Source organism: Castanea sativa, chromosome 7, assembly GCF_040712315.1.
Source record: "Castanea sativa cultivar Marrone di Chiusa Pesio chromosome 7, ASM4071231v1".
NCBI lineage: Eukaryota > Viridiplantae > Streptophyta > Magnoliopsida > Fagales > Fagaceae > Castanea > Castanea sativa.
This window is the reverse complement of record NC_134019.1, coordinates 21,631,519-21,658,617: the sequence shown is the minus strand read 5'-3', so window position 1 is coordinate 21,658,617 and position 27,099 is coordinate 21,631,519. Positions and strand designations below refer to the sequence as shown.

The 27,099-nt window shown below is 34.6% G+C and overlaps 4 protein-coding genes across 6 annotated transcripts in view; 3 read left to right on the top strand and 1 right to left on the bottom strand.

Moving 5' to 3' along the window:
- Nucleotides 1–19,789, top strand: part of LOC142642936 (oligopeptide transporter 4-like) — a 56,325-nt gene extending 36,536 nt beyond the window's left edge. Inside the window, exons 1-6 of one of the 2 annotated variants that reach the window (XM_075817386.1) lie at nt 11,983–12,615; nt 13,647–13,744; nt 16,128–16,691; nt 17,094–17,346; nt 17,789–17,971; nt 18,966–19,789. In XM_075817386.1, the coding sequence (XP_075673501.1) occupies nt 12,067–12,615; nt 13,647–13,744; nt 16,128–16,691; nt 17,094–17,346; nt 17,789–17,971; nt 18,966–19,580 (2,262 nt within the window). In that variant the 5' untranslated portion in view covers nt 11,983–12,066 and the 3' untranslated portion in view covers nt 19,581–19,789. Of the gene's footprint in view, nt 1–11,982; nt 12,616–13,646; nt 13,745–16,127; nt 16,692–17,093; nt 17,347–17,788; nt 17,972–18,965 lie in introns of those variants that run through there. The other variant, XM_075817387.1, reaches the window with a different exon arrangement.
- LOC142644143 (uncharacterized) lies at nt 1,374–3,319 on the top strand. Its single transcript, XM_075818821.1, has 4 exons — nt 1,374–1,715; nt 1,800–1,906; nt 3,099–3,153; nt 3,260–3,319. The coding sequence occupies exons 1-4, from the start codon at nt 1,374–1,376 to the stop codon at nt 3,317–3,319; spliced, it is 564 nt and encodes a 187-aa protein (XP_075674936.1).
- LOC142644142 (uncharacterized) lies at nt 5,654–6,524 on the top strand. Its single transcript, XM_075818820.1, has 2 exons — nt 5,654–5,975; nt 6,331–6,524. The coding sequence occupies exons 1-2, from the start codon at nt 5,654–5,656 to the stop codon at nt 6,522–6,524; spliced, it is 516 nt and encodes a 171-aa protein (XP_075674935.1).
- Nucleotides 19,790–21,097: 1,308 nt separating the features above from the next.
- LOC142642937 (uncharacterized) lies at nt 21,098–27,099 on the bottom strand. Of its 2 annotated transcripts, XM_075817388.1 has the most exons (8): nt 26,735–27,099; nt 26,486–26,645; nt 25,745–25,924; nt 24,249–24,383; nt 23,909–23,991; nt 22,441–22,534; nt 22,217–22,316; nt 21,098–22,025 (listed from the first exon to the last, which is right to left on the bottom strand). In XM_075817388.1, exons 1-7 carry the CDS (start codon nt 27,085–27,087, stop codon nt 22,227–22,229), a joined length of 1,095 nt encoding a protein of 364 aa, XP_075673503.1. In that variant the 5' UTR covers nt 27,088–27,099; the 3' UTR covers nt 21,098–22,025; nt 22,217–22,226. The 2 variants fall into 2 exon arrangements, with proteins under 2 accessions (XP_075673503.1, XP_075673504.1); XM_075817389.1 differs by lacking the exon at nt 21,098–22,025 and having other exon boundaries at nt 22,238–22,351.

Below are 27,099 nucleotides of genomic sequence, written 5' to 3'. Positions count from 1 at the left end.
GATACTAAATGACTAGATTACTAATGAAAATAGATTACATCCCAAATTTAAAGGATAAAAAAGTATACTTTTTATTACTTAGTACAATTGCTAGACATGTCCAAATTATTCTAGGACTACAACAAACTCTCACACACCCTTATCACAACTATTTTATATTATAGACTGTGATTGGTAATTTATCACTTTCACATTAGCTTACAATTTTTGCTTTATCACTTACAGTCAATCATGTAGTACAGTTATGATAAAAACTGTGTGAACAAAAATGTTAGGATCACAGTCGCAACTTGCTTATATGATAAACGGTGAGTTTTGGATTAAAAGGGGTTGGTCAATATATAGAATGTGTTTGGATCTGGATTATTGCTGCGTTTGTGCGTTTACATTTGTGAATTGCTAGGACCCACGTTGTACAGTAGACACAAAAACGCTGAGGGGAAACGTAGGAAACCACTAAGCTGAGCGCAAGCGTTACGCATCGTTTCATTAAACAAAAACGCGTGTTGGGTACTGTTCATGGACACCTTCAATGCCAGCAAAATTCAATTTGAAAGAGCTAAAACAATTTTGAGACGCATCGTTTCATTAAAAACTCCAAAGCGTGCGTGTACTGTTCTTGGGGTGTCCGTGTAGCCTTCGCTTAACGATTTGTGATGAGACAGTGTGCACAGCTTCCATCTGATCATTGCATAAGCATTGCTCCATTTGATCAAAACAGTGCACTATGTTCAACGGATCTTTTCATTCTCTTCTTCAGCTTTCTTCTTTTCTTTCAACTACCGTGGCAGAATGTCATCAAAGCTCTTCAATGCTCCGTCCGAATCCTCTTCAATGAATTGCACCTACCCACCAACCACAAAGCCATCAAAACAGAGCACACACAGTAGAAGAAAACCCATTACGTGGAACTCTCTGAAAAGACCCCCTCTGTTCTTCCATCGTGCGAGCGAACCTTCTCTTCGCTTCGGACATCGTTGCCGCCACTGTGGGTCTCTGCATTCACGGGTAAGTTGTGTCTAACTTCTCATGCTCTTTGATATGTTGGTGTGGTTATATTGTGATCCATGAGGCTTCATCAATCTGTGGTTTTTTTTTTTTTTTTTTTTTGTGTGTTCAACGGTTGTGTGTGGTGTTTGTGTTCAACGTTTGTGTGTGGTTCTTTTGTGTTTTCCATGACACTATAATTTGGGTTTCTTGATCGATCCTTCGTGTAATACCACATGTAAATTCTCTTCCTAACTCTGTTGTATTTGGATATATGTGAGTTTACTTTGCATTTTTCATGTGGGCATGCCTAATTGATTATATGATATGCACACAAACTGTTTGTTAAAATGCCTTAATGAGTATAGAAGGAAGTTGTAGCAAAAATGGTTAAGGAGAAATCGAAGGACGGTGGTAGTAATGATCCAAGAGCTGATTGGAAAAACCTTAAGGAACTACAAGCTTTTTGTGAGTTCTGTGCTGTTCAAGTCCTAGAAGGCAAGAGGAACGGAGGATTTCTGACCAAAACTGGGGTTGATGCAGTGATTCAGCAGTTGGGTGACATGGGAAGAGTGGCGACTTACTTGCAGATTAAAAACAAATGGGATCATCTGAAAAAAGGGTGGAGGCAGTATAAGGAGTGTTTTGACAATGAGACTGGGTTGGGTTATGATGCTGGCATTGGGCTGCTTCAGGCCAGTGATGAGTGGTGGACCCGAAAGATTGTGGTTAGTTCACTTTACATGATTGTGAAAAACTTTACTGTCTATAACTATATTATTGTGTTCTAACTACTGGTTCTCCACATGTAGGCATGTCCTAATGCAAAAACCTTAAAAAATAAACGTTTGCCGAATCGTGAGTTGCTGAACATCATGAGTTGTCTCGATAGGATTGGTGTAGTAATCGGATTTTCAATGTTCTACCTGTTGCACTATGTTTTTATTTTTATTTTGCTTTTATTGGTAGAAACTAAAATGCTTACCAGGGGTGTGTATGTAAGACAATGGTTACCAATTAATTGTCATGTGTAGTGTATGCTTACCTGTCCCTTTTTCTTATGCTTACCTGTTCCTTTAATTTTATTTATTTTTTATTTATTCATATGTTCTAATATTAATAACCTTTTAGACATTTTTTTTAGGCATAGTTAAGTCCTCAAAGCTTGATCCTTCCCACAACTACATGACCAGTGACCATATGGAAGGTGTGTAGTTTTATACTTGCATGGCATCCTTTATACTTGAGCTCATACATTAGTACTGTTTTCCAATAATCAAGTAATTACTCTACTTGAATTTTTTTTTTTATTCTGAACATTGTCGAATCTGAATTTTATTATTCTGGCTCTACTTGAATTTATTCAAGGTTTCTTTTACCTAATAGCTCTATCAGTGTTAAATTTATGTGTGTTAAATTTATCAGTGTGTTCTATGGATAACAATTAAATGAAACACGTGTTAAATTAAAATCGGTTTATACCATATGACTTTTGTGATATGGCCTCTCTATGTTCTTGACTTTTGGTCTAGTGTGTATGTCTGTGTGTCAATATTTTCCAATAAAACGAAAAAAGAAAAAAGAAAAAGTATTTAAAGACTCCATTAAGGAATTCAAAACGAGCTGCATCAGTTAATAGGTATTTAAAGTTATCTTTACACTTTCACTTTGAAATAGGACCATGTTAGAGAGCTATACTCTACACAAGTGGCTGTCAAATTTTAGCTATCCTTATCTTAAGGGGTGGAGTTACTGATAAGCTAAAATGGCCTCATATAACTCCTAAACATGGTGAGTGAAACTGTATCTTATAAGAATAAGGAAGAGGAAAACTTGGATAATTTATTACTGGAGTGTAGTCTTTGCTTGGGTTGTATGGTTTTGGTCAGATTAGACCCTTAGAACTTTGTGCATTTATCCTTGCTCTTTGAAGCAGTTGGCCTTGTGGCCTTGTGGTATCTACATTTTCATAAGCAGGAATATGTGATGTTCTCAAGATTGTCATATCATAACTCTATTGGCCTTGTGGTATAACCTCAACAAAGTGATGTTTGAGGGTTCAAAACAGGTGCTTATGAAGAGTTAATGCCCAGTAAAGCTTTGTTTTGTAGGTATGAGCAAGCCTATCATGCAGATTTGGATCAGAGTAGCTGTAAGAGAGTACAGGCGAGTGTGCCCAGTTGTGGAGGGATAGCTGGTCTTGCTGACAATTAAGCGACACTGGCAGAGACAGTGCAGATGGAGTGGTTTTGCCAATATAATGTGTTGGCAGGAAAATTTTGAAGGCGTTGCAGTTCTGCCATATGCAGCCGAGTGGCAGCTAGATGCCTAGGTGTTTGGCTTTGCACCATTCATCTCTTATGAGTAATGTTAAAGAAATTTCCAATAGAAAGACTTGGCTCAGATAGGGTGTTGATTGTTGATCATAAAGTGTTTCAATTCAAAAGAACCTAGAAGAAATCTTCTGCAAGCATATTTTCTTGTTAACCACAGAAAGGAGCATCCCCCAACTGCATTTTTAATTTGCCATGCATGAAAGAAAGTGTATGAAACAGCATGACATTTCTTCTACTTCTTTTTTTTCTTTTTTCTTGTTTCTTTATTTTTTTAAAAAAATAATAAAAATCTTTTCAATTTTGGTTTAGTGTACTAACATTAAGGTTTTAAGTTCCCTGCATAGTGTAATCAGCATGCTTGTAGATTGATGTCCTATATTGTTTATTACATCCTTGTTTAGTATAGTATGAAGCCTATACGTGCGTGCTTATTTTGGATGCCTTTTACTTACTGTTTGACTTTGACAACAGTGTAATAGTGTATTAAATCAGGAGAAAAATCAAGCAACTTGTCTCTATCGGTTTTTGGTTTTGCAAAAACTTTGCATGTACTAAAACATCCTAGTAAATAATATATTTTCCTACCTTGATTCTTATAGAGGATTTGTTATCTTTTGCATCTATGGACTGATGATGAAGACTAAAACATCACATTGAAGTATTTACTATCAATCTTTTAGCTCCTTTTGTTGTTAATCTCTTAGGAATTATGGTGCTGTTAGTATTTTGGCTTTTATCTAATAATAGTTATTTACTATCAATCTTTTGGCCCCTTTTGTTGTTAATCTTTTAGGAATTATGATGTTGTTAGTATTTTGGCTTTTATTTGCTAATAGTTTTAAGTTGGTAGTTCTTTGCTGTTTTATCTATGTGGGGATTGTTATCAACTTTATTTTCTGTGTTTATGAACTATTTAAGAAAATAGGTGTATTCTTCTTGAATCTCTTTCATAGTTTTAATTTTATACAAAACTTGAGTGTAAAATCTTTCAAGTATCGACTAGACTCCAGTCCTCAGATGACATGTTGTTGAGCGGAAAATCTTCTTTGAAAAGAAATTAACTCAGCTCAATGCAATGCAATGCAATTCTCTACCAAAAAGAATCGCTCAGAAAATCCTCACCTTGTTTTTGTAGATTTTCTTAATTATCAATTACCTTGATTTTGTAAATTTTCTCAGTAATCAAACAATAGAGCAAAAAAAAAAAAAAAAAGATTAGTTTTCTCTAATATCTTAACAAGTTTTTAATAAAAATAACTTAGTCAAATCATTTTTGTGACATGGTTGATGCATGTGATTAAAATATATTATAAACAATGTTTTGTGAATGAAAAGTTGGTGATTTTTCTAATAAATATAATTGATAATATATTATAGGCTAAAATGGAAAACCCATTCTCTAAACTTCTTTACAATTCTTTTTAGTTCTCTAATTTTGCTTTTATTCATATCAATTGTCTAAGTTTCATATTTATTCAATTAATGCATTTTTGTCAAGTTTTGTTAAGGTTGTTTGGGAAAAAAAAATCTAGAAAATACTTTTCAATCATTTATTGATTTTTGAATTAAAAAAATTTGAAGAAAAATTTTAAAAAATTGGAAAATTAACTACAACATATACCAAAATTTAATGGAAAAGTATTAATTGAATAAAATTTAAAGTTATAAGAGTGAAATGAAAGAAAGTAAAGTTAGAGTACTGAAATGAAATTTAGTAAAACCAGTGCTTATGTAACCAGTACTTTATATTATTTTATGATTATTATTTTTCTTGGTTTTGTAGCATTAGATATCGTTCGTATCTCAAGGCTTTGAATTTTAAGCTAAATATATATTAGATCATTGTTCAATACCTGTAAAGCAATCTCAAGGTATACAAAAGGATGGATTTGCTAAACGACTTATCTGATTCCCAGCACCAGTGAGTTTCTATAGTTTCCCCTCTAGATGTGAATATACAACTTGTAGAAATCTTGGATGAAATCGTGAAAGCATACGATTAGGATTTTTAATTTATTAGTGCCACCATAGTTTGACCCTAGTAGTAATAAAGGTTCAATAACGTGAAGCCTATTGTGAACTTGCCTACATATTATAGTATCACATTAGTATTTGTACATGCAATTAAAGTCGGTAAAATATGCAGGGATAATGACTTCGACCTGAGTGACGACATTGTACTCGTAGCATATCTAGCCGGGTGTGCATGTGCAGTTTACGTGGAGACCTATATGACCAAAGTACCATTGCATACGAATATACAAACAAGGTATAAATCAATACAGTATACATTAACTGAAAATCCTGAGAAATGTCGAAGACATTTTAGAATGTCAAGCCATGTGTTTGGACAATTGTGCAATACATTGCGCCAGTATGGATATAATGGTACTAGAAGAGTTTGCTTGGAAGAGTCTCTAGCAATGACATTGGTGGTACTTGGTCATGCTGAGGGTAACAGATTAGTGCAGGATAGATTTCAGCACTCGAGTGAGACAGTGCATCGCCACATGGTCACAGTAGTTACATTGTTAGCCACCGTTATGGTAGCGAACATTATCAAGCCTGCTGATCGTACATTTCGGGATGTGCCAGAACATATTCAGCATTCAGGTCGATATTGGCCACATTTTAAGGTACTTTGTGAATTTGGTATCTTGACTTTATTTTATTCAAATTATTGTCATGGTCATACCACGTATTTCATTTCACATGGATTCCTTTTTGTGGCAATGGTTAGGGTTGCATTGGTGGGATTGATAGGGTCCACGTCCCTGTGGTCGTACCAGTTGATGAGTAGCACCCGTACTATGGTAGGAAGGGGATCACCACAACAAATTGCATGTGCGCATATGACTTTGACATGAAGTTCACATTCTCATGTGTTGGATGGGAAGGGTCAGCGCATGACACGAGGATTTTTTTTAGCTACCTCAATAATGAGAGTTACAACTTCCCAAAAGCTCCAGCTGGTTTGTAAATATGTAATAAACATGTTCATTTGCAGGAAAGTATTATCTTGTTGATTCAGGGTACCCTATAAAGAAAGGGTTCCTTGCACCATATAAGGGGGAGAGGTACCACATCCCCGAATTTCGGCCTGATGAAGTGCTGCATCGTCTACAGGAGAGATTTAATCATCTCCATTCATCACTCCGTTCGGTCATAGAACGAACTTTTGGAGTTTGGAAGAATAAATGAAAATTTTTGAGAAATATGCCACAATTTCATATACGCACTCAATCGTACATCATTTTTGCTACAATGGTTCTTCATAATTTCATTAGAGCACATGAGATATATAATGACGTTGAACGTTTCAGTGAAAGAGGTTCGTGACAGTATCACAGCATCGATATGTGCGGACCATAACTGATTATGGTGACTACTATTTTTGTTTTGTATAAATTTTGAATGTGGTTGAAAATACCATCAACATTATGAAAATTTTTTTGTGGGGACCATAACTGATGGTTCACAAACTTCAAAGATGTAATACCATTTGTTGTTGTATTGTTGGTACACAGAATTGAGGGCTTACAAAACCCTTTGATTTATGCATTTGTATATATCGTTACATATGAAACTCATGGGTATTGCAACAGTAGATTTCAAGCTTACAAGGGAATTCTAAATAGACTCCAATCTTATCTGAACAACAGATAAACTCAATGGATTTTAAAATTGCAACAGTAATCTGCCAGGAATTTAAAAAATAAAATAAAGAAAACAATATCTACCCTGAATTTCTTTTAAAGACACCAAGAACCTTGAGTGTATATAGATAAATAAATATAATATATATATATATATATATATATATATATATATATATATGTATGTATGTATGTATAGACACACATATACAACAACAAAACTTACAATCTCCATCAACTTGGCCATTAACATCATAGAGCAAATTCAAACGTCTTCACATTGTTTTAAAAAGTACAACTACATACATATCATAAACTGTTACTTGCAATAGTACCATTTGTTGTTGTATTGTTGGTACGCAGAACTGAGGGCTTACAAAACCCTATTGTAATACCTTTGATTTATGCATTTGTATATATTGTTATATGTGAAACTCATGGGTATTGCAACAGTAGATTTCAAGCTTACAAGGGACTTCTAAATAGACTCCAATCTTATCTAAACAACAGATAAACTCAATGGATTTTAAGATTGCAACAGTAATCTGCCAGGAATTTAAAAAATAAAAATAAAGAAAACAATATCTATCCTGAATTTCTTTTAAAGACACCAAGAACCCTGAGTGTATATAGATAAATAAATATTATATATATATATATGTATGTATATATAGACACACATATACAACAACAAAATTTACAATCTCCATCAACTTGGCCATTAACATCATAGAGCAAATTCAAACGTCTTCACATTGTTTTAAAAAGTACAACTACATACATATCATAAACTGTTACTTGCAATAGTACGATTAACCTACAAAACAAATGTAATAATACAAGTCTGTATTATTACATACCTACACATCCCATTATGGCAAACACATGCCTAATTTTGACTTCCCCAAACCTAGTAGAGAAGATAAGCAATACTCGAAACATGACCCAAGATATTACTAGAGCTATTGTCAACTTCTTTGCTTTCTCTTCAGAAATCATGCTTGAAGCCTTCGCTCTTTTGGCCTTTCGTTTTGCAACTCGCTCCCTTTCCAATGCTGCGGCTGTCAGGGTGTGTGCTTGCTTCGACTCTTCATTGGAAACTTCCACCGCATGCTCCAATCGCTTGAATTTGGCGATAACAATAGGTGCTATTGCTGCGCCATATGTACAACAAATGCTTGTGTCTAACCACTTGAAGAACTTGCATGCATGATCATTATCCTACACAATACAATACAACACATAAACATTAATACAACGAATTGGTTCTTTAATGCACAACACAAATATTTTGCTAATACTTGGATATGGTACTTACTGGCGACTAATAGCGACAAGTATAAAACCTCCTACCAAATGTATGAAGTTTCAGGGAAGTCCTAATGATGCAGTTCTCAACATCACAAAGATGTCCATCATAACTGGAGAGATAGTCACTCGTTTCCGACATTGACATATCTTGGGCTTGAAAAAGAAAAATAGAGGAGAAGGTGCATATGTAAGTAGTCAATATAACGGAAGAAATAAGAGAGCTAAATAAAATCAACCTACTAATAAGCAATCTCACCGCAGGAGCTCAAAGCTGCTTAAAACTGATGACTTTGCTTCCTCTAACACAATTCAACTTCAGCACAAAAACACTTTACTGAGATCTACTAATTGCACTACCCTTTACTCTGATGGTCAGCACCAATAATAGCAAATGCTGAGCTTCTCTAGTCCCAAATCAGAATCTGTATTAGCTAAAAAGAATTCTCACAACCATAACCATATTGAAATCCTTTTAACAATAGATCTACCTCTATATAAACAATGGGGCTCTCATTCCCTCTACAGAATAGAGCAATCTCACTTTTCATTTTTCAGTACAGACCAGTCATACACTAGGACAAAAAATATGTTTTCGTTAACAAAAATCACATTAGAGTCATTATAAAAGAGTAAAGGTAATCTTTGAAATGAACTTGCATGTCAAATTCACATGAACTCATGGAATCTCTTAGCAGAGCAAGGACTATATTCATAACATATTCACCAAAATTGGTATTTTTCAAACTAGAATAAGGGGTAGGTCAGTTATGACAATTCTTTTTTAGTGCAATGAAGGTTTTAATCTTATGACTAAGTGGCACTGTAAAGTAGGTTAAGCTGTAACTTAACTTCTGTCCTGTTCAGTGTCATAATTCCAGATGACGATAAACCTTAAATAAAATAGTTGTTGCCTCTCAAAATTCAAAGTTTGGAAATCGAGACACACCAAATTTAGCAGACAATTGCTTCACATGCAAATTGATAGAAATAAATAAATTTTGGACATACCTTATGCCAACTTTACAATATATTGATGTGATCTATTTTACATAAGCCTAACATTTATTATTATTATTATTATTATTGAAGACTTCAAAAAGTTGTGAAATTAGACATGAAATTGACACTTGAAATGCTGCACTAGGATGGTAGGATATATATATATATATATATATATATATATATATTAAAAATTTGTATCATACCATTTTGTGATATAACTTTGTTACAATGTTGATGTAACATTTTGTAAGTGGTAAAAAAAGAGTAAGTTTATATAAAAATAATAAGAGTTTCAATTAATATATGCCCTTAGGTCATACTTTAACAATTTATAAATAAATAATCACAATCTACTAACAGAGCAGATTCCCACTTTTCAATTTTCACCTTTTATTAATGATTAATGGGTAAAATGGGTACCATCTTGACTACCCAATCATACCCTAGGTAATTAAAAGTTCTAATATTAGGAATAAAAATGAATTTGATGAAAACAGAAATGAATCTTTTATCTGATCTTGTTGCTTTATAGGCGGCTTAACATAACAAAAAAAGAAAAAGAAAAAAAAAAAGAACTTTATCAAAAGAAAAATCTAATGAAATAAAATAAATTGATAAGTTACTGAAGTCAAAATATAACCAAATCCATCCCATCATGTGCTGAAGGTTCTCCATCCCTTAACCCGTGATTTTAGGGAATGGATAGCCCTTTAATCTGTGGATTGGGTATTTTAGAGTGAATTCTTGTAGAATCCACGATTTTGACCAAGACAAACCATCAATGGTGGATTTATCTTTTCTACAATAAAACTAGACTCTGTAGACACTAGGGTATGAACCAAAACACACATAACTCATGTCCTTAACCTATCAACCACTGACCAAGACTTCTATGCTTATAATACGTTGCAAACTTTACTTATTTGTTCCTGATCACAAGAACCATACCTTATACTGTTTATACTTAAGAAATTGGACATGCTATAAACCATAGAATTCTTTAATAGTTTCTACTTTGGCTCCTAGTATCCCAATCAATTTTCCTAATTTGTATCACAGGAGAAAATGGAACCACATGTAAATTCTTGTAACTATCAATAAACTTTTGCTTCTTTCATTTTTAATTTTTAAACTTCACAAATTTGGAACCTTTAACCATGTCTTCAATTATCTTTCAAGATTCACGTGCTTTTCACATCATTTTATGCTTAACCCATCAATGGGCTCACTATCAGCATTTCTACAGTGTGCAAGGGTAAGAAATTTCTCCCATTTTAAGTCAATATATTGCAAAATTACAAAGTACAAATCAAATTCTGAAAACAACCAGGAAGAGAGCATTCTGCATATACACTCAAATACAACTGTTGAACCTAGTTGAATTTATTCAAAATGGCTCTTTAAAAACTAAGGCAATGCATTAAGAACTACACCAATCCCAAATCACAAGCACCCTAGAAGCTTCATATAAGGATTAGAAGGAGACAAGGCAGAGTAAATCACTAAAAGCTATAAAGATTCATGCTTTAATCAACTTCACAACAAGAAAATAGGAAACCACTTTTACCTGGCAAACTTGTATCAGTTGATAGTATAATCTTCACATTGGAAGAGGGTGAAATGGGTTTATGGGAAGAGAGGTGTCATGGGTGGGAGGTCGACTGAAATTGGGGAAGAGGGTGAAATGGGTTTATGGTCTAGGGAAGAGTACACGCTGGCGACAAACTTGGGGTTGTCTTCCTCGTGGATTTCTCACCTGAGTTCTTCGTCGGCATCGGACCGATGTAGGTCTTCCTTGTGGATTTCTCTGGTGGGCGTGGTTGAGTACCGAAGGCACATGCGTTAGGGTACGGTGAAGAGTGAATAGAAGAAGGAAAAAAAAAGTTGTATTTATTTGCTACAGTAGTTTCAGCTGAGTTACAGTACCCGTATATCCCAAAATAATCATCCATGTTTTTTCAATTATTTGCTACAGTATTTTTAGTTTTCAGTTTCAGCTAGGCCTGTCCACGGGTCGGTCCGGATCTGGTTTGTGCCCAACCCGGAACTGACCCAATCACTTCAGGTCACCTAAATTTGGACCCGTCGCCAACTTGCCGACAGCAACAGTTTGAGTGGTCGGATGTAGTCGGTTTCCGGTCGAGCTCGAAATGTGCGAATCTTCGCTGAATTTTGCCAAATTTGCTTATTTTTTGCTGGATTGATCGGATTTCGAAGAGATCTTGGCTGATCTCAACGAGATCAGGCTAGATCTCGACAGATCGGGAAAAATCAGAGGGGCGAACTTCTTCAATCGATGGAGAAACCTATTTTCGGGGTGTTTTCTGGTCGGGTCGGTTGAAAATCGGGTTTCCATGCTCTAACCTATCAATCGACCCGCTGGTATCGGGTTTTGGGAGCTGGGATCCGCTGGCCGACCTTCGCCAGCGTCGGATCGGCTGGGTCTCGAGCTGGATCGGCCAGGTTGGACGGGTGGGTCGGGTGACGGGTCTTATTGGACATCCCTAGTTTCAACAAAATAAATTCTATCCAAACGTGTCTTAGTAGTGTGCGGTCCAATAATTATTCATACCCTAGCAGTGGGCGGTCCAATAATTATTCTCATATCCCCACCACCAAAAAGTCTCTCACTCAACAAAACACGCACTAAAGTCTATGGTTAAAACCCAAAAGCACTCTCATCCTTCCATCCTCATGCAATAAGAGGCCAAACCTCCTTCCTATAGTTCCTACCAAAAAGAACCAAAATCCAACTAGCAGCACCAGCAGCAGCCATGGATACACTAAACATACAAACACCATACCCCAACACCAACTCCAACTCCACCAAACCCACAGACCCAGAAAAAGACATCTCCTTCATTGACGAAGATGAGGAGCTCTGTCCCATTGAAGAAGTCAGGCTAACAGTGGCTAACACAGACGACCCTTCTCTCCCCATATGGACTTTCAGGATGTGGTTCTTGGGTCTAATCTCATGTGCTCTTCTTTCCTTCCTCAACCAGTTCTTTGCCTACCGTACTGAGCCTCTTGTCATTACCCAAATCACCGTTCAAGTCGCCACCCTCCCTATCGGTCGCTTCATGGCTTCTGTTCTTCCCAAGACCAAGTTTCAGATACCTGGGTTTGGATCCAGGAGCTTCTCGTTGAACCCTGGTCCGTTTAACATGAAGGAGCACGTACTCATTTCCATCTTTGCTAATGCTGGGAGTGCATTCGGATCTGGCGCAGCATATGCTGTTGGTATTGTCAATATTATCAAAGCCTTCTACCACAGGAATATCTCGTTTTTTGCTGCTTGGCTTCTTATTATCACTACTCAGGTAATTTCTATTATAGTATTAGCTGTCTGTGAACATGATACCCTTTTCTTAAAAAAGTGTCTTTATTGGATGTAAAAGTTTTTGTGGTACTCTTTTCGAGAAGTATTTGGATTATTGTTATCGCTATATATATATATATATATGTTAAAAATTATTTTTCTATGTTAGTATCAGAATCTCTTTTTTTGATCTAGTAGTGTGAGAATCTTGAGGTAGGAGTTGTGTTTTAGCCTTTTAGGGGACACTTTTCTAGTTTTCTTGCTGATTTGGAAATTGAATTGAAGCAAGAAAAAAAAAAAAAAAAAAAGTCTGTAAAAGTAAAAGCTAATAATAGTACAAGCTAGCTAGGCAATACCTTTTGTTTTTGGTATCCCGTCCCATCATTCTGCAATTTGCAGTAATAATGTCCTTGGTTATATTTCAACATCATAGTTCGCTGTTGGGAGAACAGGATTTGGATCCGGTGCAAAATAGGTAAGAGTATCTTCGGTCTATTTTCAAAATTTTTGTACTATTTAGAGAATAAACAGTGATATTTAGTTTTTATTTATTTATTTTTTTAAATATATTTTTTAATAAATTATCTATTATATTTTCTATTTTATTTTTTCGTTCATTCTTTATTTATTTTTTAACAACTACACATCTTTTAATATTTTTTTTAATATCTAATTATTATAATAGAAAAAAATATTTGAAGAATGAATAGTAACCTATCAGATTTGATGAGTTACTGTTCATGAGAAAAAAAAATTTAAGTACAGAAAAGTTGTTAGAGGCTAATTTTATAATCTCATTTTTTATTATAGGCAATATTTTACTTTTATATGTGTCATTGGAGATGCTCTAAGGAGTTGCACGGGTGCAATTGCACCCTAACCACTCTGGCACTCACGTTAATTTTTATCATTTTCATTTTTTAACTTTAACTTTTTAATTTATTTACTCATATTTTGAACAAGTTTGAAAGGGTGATTTATCTGAACATGTATTTAGAGATAACGGGCACGGTGGATTGCATTAATTTGCAGGTATTAGGATATGGTTGGGCTGGACTATTACGGAAGTACGTGGTGGAGCCGGCACATATGTGGTGGCCTGCTACTCTTGTTCAAGTTTCACTTTTCCGGTACGTTTTCTCATTAATCCTCAACTGTCTTTTTGTTATTGGATTTTTTTTTTTGTTTTTATTTTTATTTTTTTGGCCTAATAAAGATACTTTATTCAAAAGCAGACAAACCTTTCCCATGATTTTATTTATAATTTAGTTGCATATGCATTGTTGGGTTTATTATATTAGCTTATCATGAATTTTCCCTTTCCTTTTCTCCATAAAAAAAATTCCCTTTCCTGTTTTGAATATTGCTATTACCACAACAGAATCCAAAATTTCTCCTGCTAAATTGTGACAAAAATTGTAGATTTTGTTATGTTACTAACATTACTTTCTTCTTCTTCTTCTTTTTTTTTGAGAAATATACTTTCTTCTTTGAGTTTGTCCTCTTTTACTTACTAGTGGAGTGGGGCAAGAAGACAAGATAAGGTCTTAGAATTCAAAATCTGGCTCACGATAGCACGCCGTAATGAATACACATAAGAATATTAAAAAACGGGACCAACTTCTAATCCTACCTTATGGACAGGGGCGGCTCCACTTTTAGCCCAGGGGGTTCAAATGAACCCCCTGAATTGAACCCAAAAAAAAAAAAAAAATTTATTATAATTTTTTTTCTTCTGTTTTGACACTTAAAATAAAAATTTTAACACTCTAATCTTAAATATAATCATCTTTACAATATCTTAACTTTTTTTTTTATAAGATATCTTCACCTTTTTAAACACAAAGAAAAATCTCAATAACAAATCAATTTGATCTAAAATTTGGGAAAAAATTTTAATTAGCCCAACAGCAAAAGTAGAATTTGCTAATCTTAAACCTTAAAAAAAAACTCATTTAGATCTTAAGAAATTTTAAATAAATAAATCAAATGAGAAATTAGTAGATGAATGATTGCTTGATTATGTGCATTGAAACACATGTAGCTAATAGGATTGATAACGAAGATATCATGTAATAATTTCAAAATACAAAAAATTATAGAAAGTAGTTGTAAACTTTATGTATTAAAGATTTTTTTTTTGTGATGTCAATATATTTAATTTATCTTTTGTTTAAAATTTTATATAATTTATGTTTCTTATTGAACCCCTAAAAAATAATCCTAAAGCTGCCACTGCTTATAGATCATTAAGTGTTCGTTTGGATCACACTGAAATTGTGCGTTTTTGCAATTTGCTAAAAAATGGTGGGTCACGAACCCACAAAATTCATACAAACACAGATTTTAATATAAATTTGAATCCCATAATATTATACACACCTTTAAAAAAAATTTTATTATAATATTTTTAGTTTTTAATTTTTAGTAATAAGCGATTTTCAAACCAAAAAATCTTAATAATTAATTATGATTTTCGAAAATATCAGAGCTACGCAACGTTCATTAGGTAGAAATTGTGGGTCTGTGTGAACTGACTTAAACATGAAACAAAATTTCAAAGTGCGTCCACAAAATATGAAAATACTTATCGGAAAGGACAGAATTAAATAGTAAATAAGAAATAAGCGGACAAGTCCAGCTGTTCCAGTTAACAAGATTCTAAATGAATCCACCAAGCTGACTTTGGAAAGTAGTACTTTACATCAAGGCGTATCTTGTGTTGAATATGACAAGATACAGTTGTGTGTAAGTTCTTGGGCCACGTATTTTTGGCCCAAAAATTTGACCAACTTTAAGAGAGAGAGAGAGAGAGAGAGTATATTGTCAGTTAGCAGGAAGGTGCATGTGACCCGTAAGGATAAAACAATAATTGATATACAATTTAAATATTCAGAATTCAATATATAGTCGTCTCTAAAATTGCACCAACTTGTCAAACCAAGTAAAATCTGATCCAAAAAGAGATAGCAAGTGGGCATTTTAACAGTTCTAAATTAAATAGATCATGTGGAACGAACTGCGGTACCGTCAAAGTGGCAGTTTATCAATTAAAAAAGAGTAAAGGCTACTACATGGATACTGAGTGATATCTTTCTTTATGTGTCTCCTTATCATGCCTTGATGCTCTTAACCACACAAGCAGGCCACCATGCATCATGCATGCATGTGAGACAGCCAATCCTCTGACCGGTTTTTAGTTTTTATACCAAGTCACCAACTGTAATAATATCAGTAATAAACCTGAATTTTTGTTCCATCACACAAATATAGCGCAATCACTGTCACAAAAGAGTAGTCTATCAATACTTCATTGATGTTTAGTAGAGTAGATAAACAAAGAATTTGCAAATTCAGGAAATTAAGAATGAATGTCACACTAAGGCGGTGTTGTTACAAGCTTCATGCCATTAAAACGAAAAGCGCCTCATCTTGTTATAAACTGTTTAATTATGATGCACCAAAAAAAAAAAAAAAAAAACCTTCATTGATATAAAATTATGATTTATGCAGGGCTTTGCATGAAAATGAAAAGCGGCGCATGTCACGAGCAAAGTTCTTCTTAATTGCACTAGTTTGCAGCTTCTCATGGTATCTGGTCCCAGGGTACCTCTTCTCAACACTCACAAGCATATCATGGGTCTGCTGGGTATTCTCCAAGTCAGTCACAGCCCAGCAGATAGGTTCAGGCATGAGAGGCCTTGGACTTGGAGCCCTAACACTTGACTGGTCTGCTGTGGCATCTTTCTTATTTAGCCCCCTCATCAGCCCTTTCTTTTCTATTGTCAACGTTTTTGCTGGCTACTTCTTTATAGTCTATATTGCAATCCCTATAGGATACTGGGGGTTAGACTTGTACGGTGCAAGGAGATTCCCTATTTTTTCATCACACCTGTTTACAGCCCAAGGTCAAGCCTACAACATATCAGCTATTGTAAATGACAAGTTTGAGTTAAATCTATCCAACTATGAGGAGCAAGGACGGATTCATTTAAGCATGCTTTTTTCTCTCACTTATGGCTTTGGATTTGCCACAATTGCATCCACGCTCACACATGTGGCCCTATTCTACGGCAGGTATATTCCCAATTGATTCTCATATGGTTTGATGTTCACAGTTCTTTGATTGTTTTCAAATATGGTAAAAATGCTATTTGTTTAAGTTAGCAAAATAATTGTGTGAGAACATATTTACACCGCTAGAGTCATTAATTTACTGAGACAGTCAAAAAGTATTTAGCGTACCTTGGATTTTTTCCACATAACAAAAATGGCATAAGCTTTTAAATACAACATGGCTTTAGAATTTAAGACCAATAATTTCTTTTCAAAGTGAGACACAAAATGTTAAACAATACAAACCTCTTTTAAAGTAATCAATGAACAAAACTACTCTTCTTTATTATCAAGTTCTTAAGGTTCTGATATTTTCTGAATTTATTTAGTAAAGTTAAGTTTCATCTACACTTATATGGGCAGGGAAATCTATGAGAGGTATCGTGCTTCTTATACGGGCAAGGAGGATATCCATACCAAATTGATGAAGAGATACAAGGACATACCTTCCTGGTGGTTTTACGTGTTGCTTGGTGTGACAATGGCAGTTTCCCTTGCACTCTGCATATTTTTAAATAATCAAGTTCAAATGCCATGGTGGGGACTTCTCTTTGCTGCAGCTATGGCCTTTACTTTTACTCTTCCAATCAGCATTATAACTGCCACAACAAACCAGGTTATTGAGAACATACTTTTTCCAGATTTTTTTTTCTTTTCTTTTTTTTTTTCTTTTTTCTTGCAGCAACAAAAGTAAAATATTGAATTTATATACTAAAAATCATTAGTAATGCTTGATCTCAATTAGTTGGCCCTGGTCATGCTGTGTCATGTTCTCATATCAGACATACTTATCCATATGTCCTATATAATTCAAGATACCATACCAAGTATAATGACGTTCTTCTATAATTTCATGTAGCATCAAACAACTAGCTATTTTAAATTAAACCATTTTCCCTTGGATGGAGCTACTAGATCACATTTCCAGAATCTATAGTTTAAGGTTGTTTTATTATAGATTTCTTTAACTCAGGCATTAAAATAAGAATGTTATTCAATTCCATGATTTACATATAATTTGTTATTATCTCATTAATTATATAATGTTCTAAATACAGACACCAGGGCTAAATATTATCACAGAGTATGCAATGGGTTTGATATACCCGGGAAGACCAATAGCCAATGTGTGCTTCAAAACCTTTGGTTATATGAGCATGGCTCAAGCTGTCTCCTTCCTCAGTGACTTCAAGTTAGGACATTACATGAAGATTCCCCCAAGATCAATGTTCCTAGTTCAGGTACAAATATATTTTCTACTATCTATAGATCAAAATTTAAGGAAAATAAGTTAAGACATTAGTTTACAATTATTCAGATATAAGACCCTTTTTATATTTGGAAAAACTTTAGTAATATGACTTCTATAACATAGTTATAAATAGCCAAATTCAGGATCAGGAATCAAAGTCAAGAAACCTTCAAGCTATGCCATTCTTTATCCCTTTTTTTTGGGGGAGGGGGGGGGGGGGGTGGTGGTGAAGGGGGAGGATAAGATTAAGCTATCCCATTCACATTACTCAGAATAGATGGCAAGAATTGCTTGACATAACCAAATAAATCATTGTTCAGGAATATGGAAAAGATATTGATTCCTATGTAACATGAGTACATAACTAGGAAGAATCAAATTGCTTTCCAGAGAGCTCTTATGATTTTTTTTTTTTTAATGAAAAAACCAGCACAAACTATAAAAATACATATTTTGAAACAAATGCAATGAAAGCATAAATTTCCGAGACCAAGTAATTTGATCATTTTTTTTCTTATCCAAATAGCATATAGTATAGATTTAAATATGATACTTTTCATGAAAATATTTGACACTATGTGTTGGTCTGGATACGGATGAAATCTCTTGTTTGTGTTTTTTGTTTTTTTTTTTAATCCAGCGCCTCTTGCACGGTTCATTGTCCATGAATAGTGCATGTAGGCTTATAAATTGTAAAAATTTTGTGAACAGTAATTTTATTATTATTATTTTTTATTGTTTTCAATTTTCAGCAAAATAATCTATATCCAAACGGACCTTATATCATTATAAACTTACTGTTGAAAAGAAGTAAAGCCGACTAGATGTGTGTGATGAGTTTTCACAAAACTTCAGTACATTAGAATCACGATTTAATGATCCTTAACCATCTAATATCTATAAACTATTTTTTGAACACTTCCCACCGCATAATTACTGACATTTGTTACTCTGCTGCTGCATTGGCCCATGTGTTTGTCTAGTTCATCGGAACAATTCTGGCTGGAACCATCAATCTTGCAGTGGCATGGTGGTTGCTGACCTCTATTACGAATATATGCCAGGATGAACTTCTTCCCGCTGACAGTCCCTGGACATGCCCTGGGGACCGAGTCTTCTTTGATGCATCTGTTATTTGGGGTCTAGTAGGACCGAGACGTATCTTTGGACCTCTTGGAAACTATGAGGCAATGAATTGGTTCTTCCTTGGAGGTGCAATAGGGCCAGTGATTGTTTGGCTATTGCATAAATCATTCCCCAAGCAATCTTGGATTCCCCTGATCAACCTTCCAGTCCTTCTGGGAGCAACAGGAATGATGCCGCCAGCAACACCAGTGAACTACAATGCATGGATTATTGTAGGAACAATTTTCAATTTTTTCATCTTTCGTTACCGAAAGCAATGGTGGCAGAGGTACAATTACATTCTTTCAGCAGCACTGGATGCTGGAGTAGCTTTCATGGGAGTGCTATTGTATTTTTCAGTGGGCATGGAAGGGAAAGGTTTGACTTGGTGGGGTACCGATGGTGAACATTGTCCATTGGCAACATGTCCAACAGCCAAGGGCATAGTGGTTGATGGTTGTCCATTGAACTGATGCCTATATGCTTCAGTCATGATTTCACTTCTAATGTCAAACAACATAAGGGTAGCAATTACCATGATGGTAGGATTTGAAATGGTGGGCATGTCATGCATTAAAGGGATTGCAGTATTGTATACAAGTTATCCTTTACATTTGAGTATATATTGTTGTAAAGATCTTTCCATAAATAAACAACTCATTAGGATCTCTATATAGGGAAACCAAACCATTTACATTACAATATTACTATGAGAAAAATAACTTAAATTTCTTTTTAAAACGCACAAAATGGGGCAAGCCCAAGTATGGGGATGGGTTGTGCTGAGCACACCATATTATACAATTGTTTATGAGATGCTATCTCCATCCAGCTGGAGCAGTCATCTCCAGCTCAGGAAAACTTGATTAGTTGGGAAAGTTGATCCCTCATGTTTCCTTTGCTTTTTATGGATGGAATGTAATGCACAAATATTTGAAGCACACCACAACACATATATGGGGAATGTGTTGTGTTGAGCACACCACATTATACAATTTTTTATGAGATGCTATCTCCATCCAGCTGGAGCAGTCATTTCCAGCTCAGGAAAATTGATTATTTGGGAAAGTTGATCCCTCATGTTTCCTTTTCTTTTTGTGGATGGAATGTAATGCACAAATATTTGAAGCTATATTTTTCTTTTATAAGTAAAGAAATTAGATATTAGAGATTCTAATTAATTACATTGAATGAATCAGAGTTAGTTGTTCGATGGTGTATTCAAGAAGACAAGGGGATGCAGTGCAATATTAGTCATCCACTCAAATAAGGATTGCAAGTTGCAAAATCATTTGCTCGATTACATAATTAGATCAATCAACACAATCAAAAGTTCTACTATTCTTCTCTTGCCAAATGATCTACAACACACACAAGGGGAGAAGCCTTCCAACTCTTCAAATGAGTACAATGATGCAAATTTCCTTGCCAATAATCCAATATCTGAATCTTGCCCTTGGCATAACTCTTTATTTTTTTTTTTTTGGGGGGGGAAGTAAAAACTATTGATAAAAAAATAAAAAAAGAACAATACCAGGTTACACTAGATGTGTAAAGCTGGAGCGAAGAGAAAAAAAAAAAAAAAACCTCTTTGGCATGACTCAAGAAACCCTAAAGAGAGTAAATACAAATGACCACTGGTTACTAGCCACCGAGCAATGCAAAACAAGATGATCTTTTTTTTTTTGGCAGGTAACAAAAAAAAAAATTATTAAGAAAAAATAGCAAACCCGAGGACATTGGGGATATACTTTTTTGATAAATGACATTGGGGATATACTGTGCAGACAAAAATCAAGAACCAAAATTACAATGATTAAGTAAAGCAAGAAGAGAAAAACAAGAACAATGCGATAAAGCCATACTCCAAACAAGTAGAGTATGCAAGAAGAAAGACTTGATCTCACGCAAGGAGCGCTCACATCCCTCAAAGCATCTAACATTCCTTTCTCTGCAAATACACCACATCAAGCAATGGGGCACAAGTCTCCAAAAAATTATATTGCACTGTTGTCTGAATTTACCTTGCCAAGACTCAACCACCTCAAGTACCTTAGTGACATAACCCAATGGAGTCCAAACAAATAAAATACCAAAGACCACAACTCAAAAGCTATGGGGCAATGAAGTAGAAGATGATCCACCGACTTCCCACACCTCTTACACATATAGCACCAGCCAAGAACAATAATACTCCTTTTGTGAAAATTATCAGTTGTAAGAATCTTACCTAAAGAGGTTGATCATGAAAAGAAAGCCACCCTTGGAGGGACCTTCGATTGTCACACCAACCTCCAAGAAAAAGAGATAGTAGGGGTAGAAAGAAAGATGGAAACTTCTCACCTCAAAACCTCTACTCCTTGATGGCTTCCAACAAACCTTATCAGGGCCAACCCCCCGCACTTTACTAGAGTAAACAATGGCCATAAATTGATCAAAAGAGACTTCCTCCCAATCTTGCGATGGACGATACCAAGATCTACAATCTCTCCATTGCTCTTTCACATGCAACACTAATCCACATTCATAATGTGATATTTCCCAAGATTACCCACTGTTAGTATTTACCTAATGCTACTGTGTAAGCTAAGATAACAATCTTGCGAGGTACCTTAACACTCCATATGCTCCTCCATGGAAATTGAACTCCTGTGGATCCTTTGTGAGTATCGTAGTTAGAGGTGGCTTTAAACTTTCCACTCTTAGTTAATTAAATGCTAATACCAAAAATTGGAGTCAGAAAAGGAAGACAAGAACCAATGAAGCACCTTCTTTGCTTTTGTTTCTACAGAAGTAAGCAACAGTTTGAGAGAGGGAAGAAGAGACTTTGTGATGCAGCCATGGAAAAATGCTCAATTCGCTGCCTTCAGACTTTGGGGAAATTATTGAATGCTAATATGAAGAATTCAGATATAAGCCTGCTTCAAAGGAAAAAGTTTTATGTATTGTATGATGATGTTGGCAATTATCCAATGCTAATGCCAAAAATTGGAGTCAGAAAACATTTGCATGGTTTTAATATGTCATAAAGAGAAATATTATAAAGAAGAAGGCATGGTAATTTAATAATGTCCTATGGCATAAAATATTGAAGGATAGCGTTTCACACCTTGACATGCTCATGATGAATTTACTGAAAGCCACTGGTTATACTCATCCATCCTTATGATGAAGGAACTAGAACTTGGGGAACCTCCTCCACCATATGCCTTCATGTTCCAAGATGTGGACCCAATAATTTAGTCTAAATTATTCCATCATGAAAAAATAAAATAATAATAATAATAATAATAAAAAGAAATGAGCCCTGGTTTAATGGATAATGATGCAAACCTTTGCAACTTCAGAGGTATCAGTGGCACTGTCAATACTTCTCAAGCACATTTTAAGATTATTTCGTTGCATGTATACAACAGCTCCTATAGGCCTGACACCACCAATAGAGAAAGACAACAACAAATGTATAATCAAATACCAATTATTTTTTTTTTTTTTTTGTTGACAACAAGTCGGGAAGGGGAGATGACTCAAGTTCTCCTTATGTTGGGGGGGGGGGGGGGGGGTGACCAAGCAATGCCAATGAGCCACAAAACTCTTGGCACCAATGAAATCAAGATCCTAATACCAAAATGGACAAAACATCGTAGTTTAGAAGAGATGATTTAGTTAATGGTAAATGAACTGAAAAAACCAGAAACATATCTTTTTTTTTTTTCCTTTGAATTATTGGTATAAGTTATACCATGATGTCATCTCAGATAAAGCTTATTGACAACCATAAAAGTAAATAGAGGACGTGTTTTTAATGGCATTTCACCCAAGCATTAAAGTGTGATTCTTTACCAGTTTCTCCAAGTGTCATAGTTTAAACATACCTGATTAAACTTCCTAACCAAAGCATTGCCAAGGAAAAACCTAAGTGAAATAAATTCTTTCACTTGTTCTCAAAAAAGATATTCTTAAACTATAAATTATAATCAAATACCACTGACATCATTATGCTAATACCACAATGGATAAAACAACGTAGTTTAAAAGAGATGATTTAATTGATGGTAAATGAAAGGAAACAACTAAAACATCATTTTTTTTACTAGTAAGTCACACAAGCATCCAGTAGGTCTTGTCACTCTGCTTTTACAACTCATTGGCAACCAAAAAATCAAGAGGAAGCTTTTTTAATGGCAACCAAAGTGGTATTATATGTTTAAACCATGCATGTTACTAGTCTACATATGAAAAAGTGTACAGCTAATTATTATATGTTTAAACTATGCATGTTACTAGTCTACATATGAAAAAGTGTCCAGATAATAATTCTTAAAAAAATATCTAGTTTTGAAATCCCTGAATAGATAGTTTTTATGCTAGCATGAGGCAAGGCTTCACCCCAGGCAACCACTACCAAGGCAGGAGAGAGTGTGATTATCCACTTCAGTTGAGACCCAGGCAACTCAAACTACCCTTCCAAATGGATCTTAAGCCATAGGAAACTCAAGGTTCTCCAATATGTTCTGATATTTTCACCAAATGATAGAAATTGAATTTGTTGCACATCGTTGATAGTTCCAAATAATTCCAGAATATAATGAATAAATGCTGAAATATGTTAAGAATCCCTAAAACATTCCAAATATATATGGACTGTTAGCATATACTTCTCATGCAAATCTTACCCACTTCACATATCCTTACATAATAATTATTACTATTATATATATATATATATATATATATATATATATATATATATATATATATATATATATATATGCATCCATTTGCACTTCAATCATATTACCTTAGACCTGCTGCAGCACTCTTTACACCAAGTTGCTTGCCAATTTCATCACTTAAATTGGAATTCCCGTCCACTCTAACTCCCTAAAAATAACAATGAGGGAATAAAAATTTGCTTAAAATACATTGTAGAAAAGATGTCACATTTAAGTGTTTTATGTAAATCATAATAATTCAAAGGCATTGAATAGTTCCATGTTAGGCAGACTGTTATGGATGGAAAAAAGGTCTTGAAAAGCCATATCAGAAACAAAGCCATACATATTGCACATGCAGCTGATCAAATAAAGTAGGATTTATATTATAGCATAAAAATCCAAAATGTAGTGAGTTATTATTACCAAACACTCCCCATAAAATCCTCTGCCCAAGCGAACTTTGAAAACCTTATTCAGAAATTTATCTGCAGCATTCTGGCAAGAGGAGATATAAGCATTTCCCTTAGAAATTAAATCCACAGAACTTAACTCCAGTAACTGCAACAGAAATAATACATACCAGGTTAAGAAACTTCATCCACGAAACAAAACCAGAAAGGGGCGGAGGGGGGGGGGGGGGGACAGGAATAGAGTCCAACTTCGAGAGACACAAAACCTTGTAGTAATAAAATAGGCTAAAATAATAGGGAGTTTAAGGCCCAAATTTGGAGAAAGTCAGTTTAAACAAAACACGTTTCTATTTTAAATCAATACGTGCCTTTGCTTGTTTGTCTCAAGAAGCTTGCAATAATTGATTTAGCTTCTTCTCAATATAAACATCAAAACTATTGAATACTGAATAAAAAGAACATAAATGCTTTAACTGCAATAATGCTTCTAGAGATAATGCATCAAGACAAGATGTATTTCAAATAGATGTTCATTTGAATATCTATCAGGTAAACGATCACCTTTAAAACAGAAAAAATTCGGGAAAAAACAAAAACAAAAACCAAAAAAAAGAAGCTGGCATGATTTCAAGCAGTCACAGATATATTCACATTTTTTTTATAAGTGTTACAGAAAATTGAAAATGTAAAATTATAAACCCTTGAGCTTGTCTTCTGATGAGATTATGATTTAGTATCTATTTGTCAAAGATTATTTTTGCCAATTTATTTTACTATTCAGCTTATTTTTGCTACTATTCATAGATCCCATTGCACTTTTTGGTGCTATTCATAGGCCTCATTGTACCATTTCATCTAACTTTTACCTTTATCTACAGTACTTTCAGTAAAAAGTTTTCATTAAAAATAAGCGAATCTCAAACAGACCCTTAGTATGCGTTTAGCAACACTTATATTTGCCAACTTATTTTACTATTCAGCTTATTTTTATTATTATTATTCATGGGCCCTACTACACTTTTTGGTACTATTCATGAGTCTCACCGTACTATTTCAGCTAACGTTTACATTTATCTACGGTACTTTCAGCAAAAAATTTTCAGTTTCAGCAAAATAAACGGATCTAAAATAGACCCTTAATAATAGCTATTTTTAAAATTTTGATACTAAAAGTCTTAAATTATATGGGAGCCAAAAATTAGCAATATATGCCTAATAAAGCCATTGGGCTTAGTTACACTTGAAATGCACATCCTTCAAAAGCCAACATCTGAGTCTGTAGCATTCAAATCCAATTTTCTTTTATTCTTTCTCCTTCAAAAGAAAATAATTAAAACCCAACACTTTCTCCATTTTCAATCTGAAGGCCAAGTTAGCATTCAACCAATTGCAAACAGGAAGTACCAAACCGTAAAATTAACCTAAAATAATGATTGTAAAAAATTATCCAGAAATATATATTTAGGGAAAAAAGAAAAGAAATGGGCATCAGATTTAGAACTGCCAAACCTGTTCATACATGTATGGATTAGTGATGCAGTTCAACTTTGAGCGCCATTGATCAATTCCAATATTAAACGCCCTAATATCCGGTAAGCTCCATCGGCGAAGATCACTGTCTGCGATATACTTAAGAACCATTTCAACACGATCTCGGTCTTTTGGGTCTAACAAACTTGCAACCATCCCCTTATTTAAAACATAATGCAATTAATTTCAGCTATCTGAACACAAGGTGCTAGGAAGTAGAAACTCATTCAAGCACAAAGGTCACTAATATCTAATTTGGCCAATATACATCGTTAAACTTTAGCTCATGAGCAATTTTAGCCCTTGAACTTTAAAATGGTCACTTTTAGTCTCTATAAAATTTAAATTGATCATTTTTTAGTCTCTAAAATACTTAAAGTGATAGATTTTAATCCCTGACAATATTAAAGTAATCATTATTAGTCTTTACGGAGTGATGACCTATCAGTTTTTAGTTACTAAAAGAGATCACCATAAACTTTAGGACTAAAAATAGCTCATTGGTTAAACTTTAGAGTAATACTAAGTTCACAATATTTTCACAATAAATTTTATGTGTCAAGCATTGGTTTTAATCTGGGCCTACCACAAAATTACTTTTTTGCCTACAATTACACTCTCTCACCAAGCTCAAACACATAGGATTTGTAGCAGAACTTAGTAGCTAGGATTTGTTGTGAAAATGTTTTTGTATTTAAATGATCTAATCTGTATACATACCTTAGGAAATCCGAAATGTGCAAGTTGATCACAAAAGTAACCATACACAGCACTAGAGCTACTTTTTTCAACATCAACATGAAATTTGAGGTTACGAGGACAATCTTCTTCACAAGGAATCTGTGCAAGCATTGATTTTCGATGATCAAATGCTATAACCCTAATTGACATAAACAAATAACCAAAACTAAGTTACACATTTGAGAAAGAATTCAATCAAAAACAAAAATCAAGTTGGCTTTTGCTTACTGGAACGATGAGCGCTGAGCGAGTTTGAGAGCAAAACCTTTAGGTCCAATTAGGTCAAGCAGATAGCATTTCGAAACGCCATGGATGTCAAAGTCTTCGGGTTTGAGAGGGTGAATTGAAGAGAAAGGGAGAATGAGAGATGGGAGATTGAGGGTAGAGTGGAAGAGGTGAGCGAAGAGAGCGGAGAAAGCTCCAGAGAAGGATGGGTAGTTGTAGAGAATTACGTTTGGGATTTTTTGTTCCGAAGCTTTTGCTATGGCTTCCAACGCCGCATCTGAGCGGAAGCTCCTCCGAACTACGGCTCCCAACGGTGAGCGATTGTTCGGATTTCGAAGCAAGAGAGTGAGAGTCATTGATTAACACAC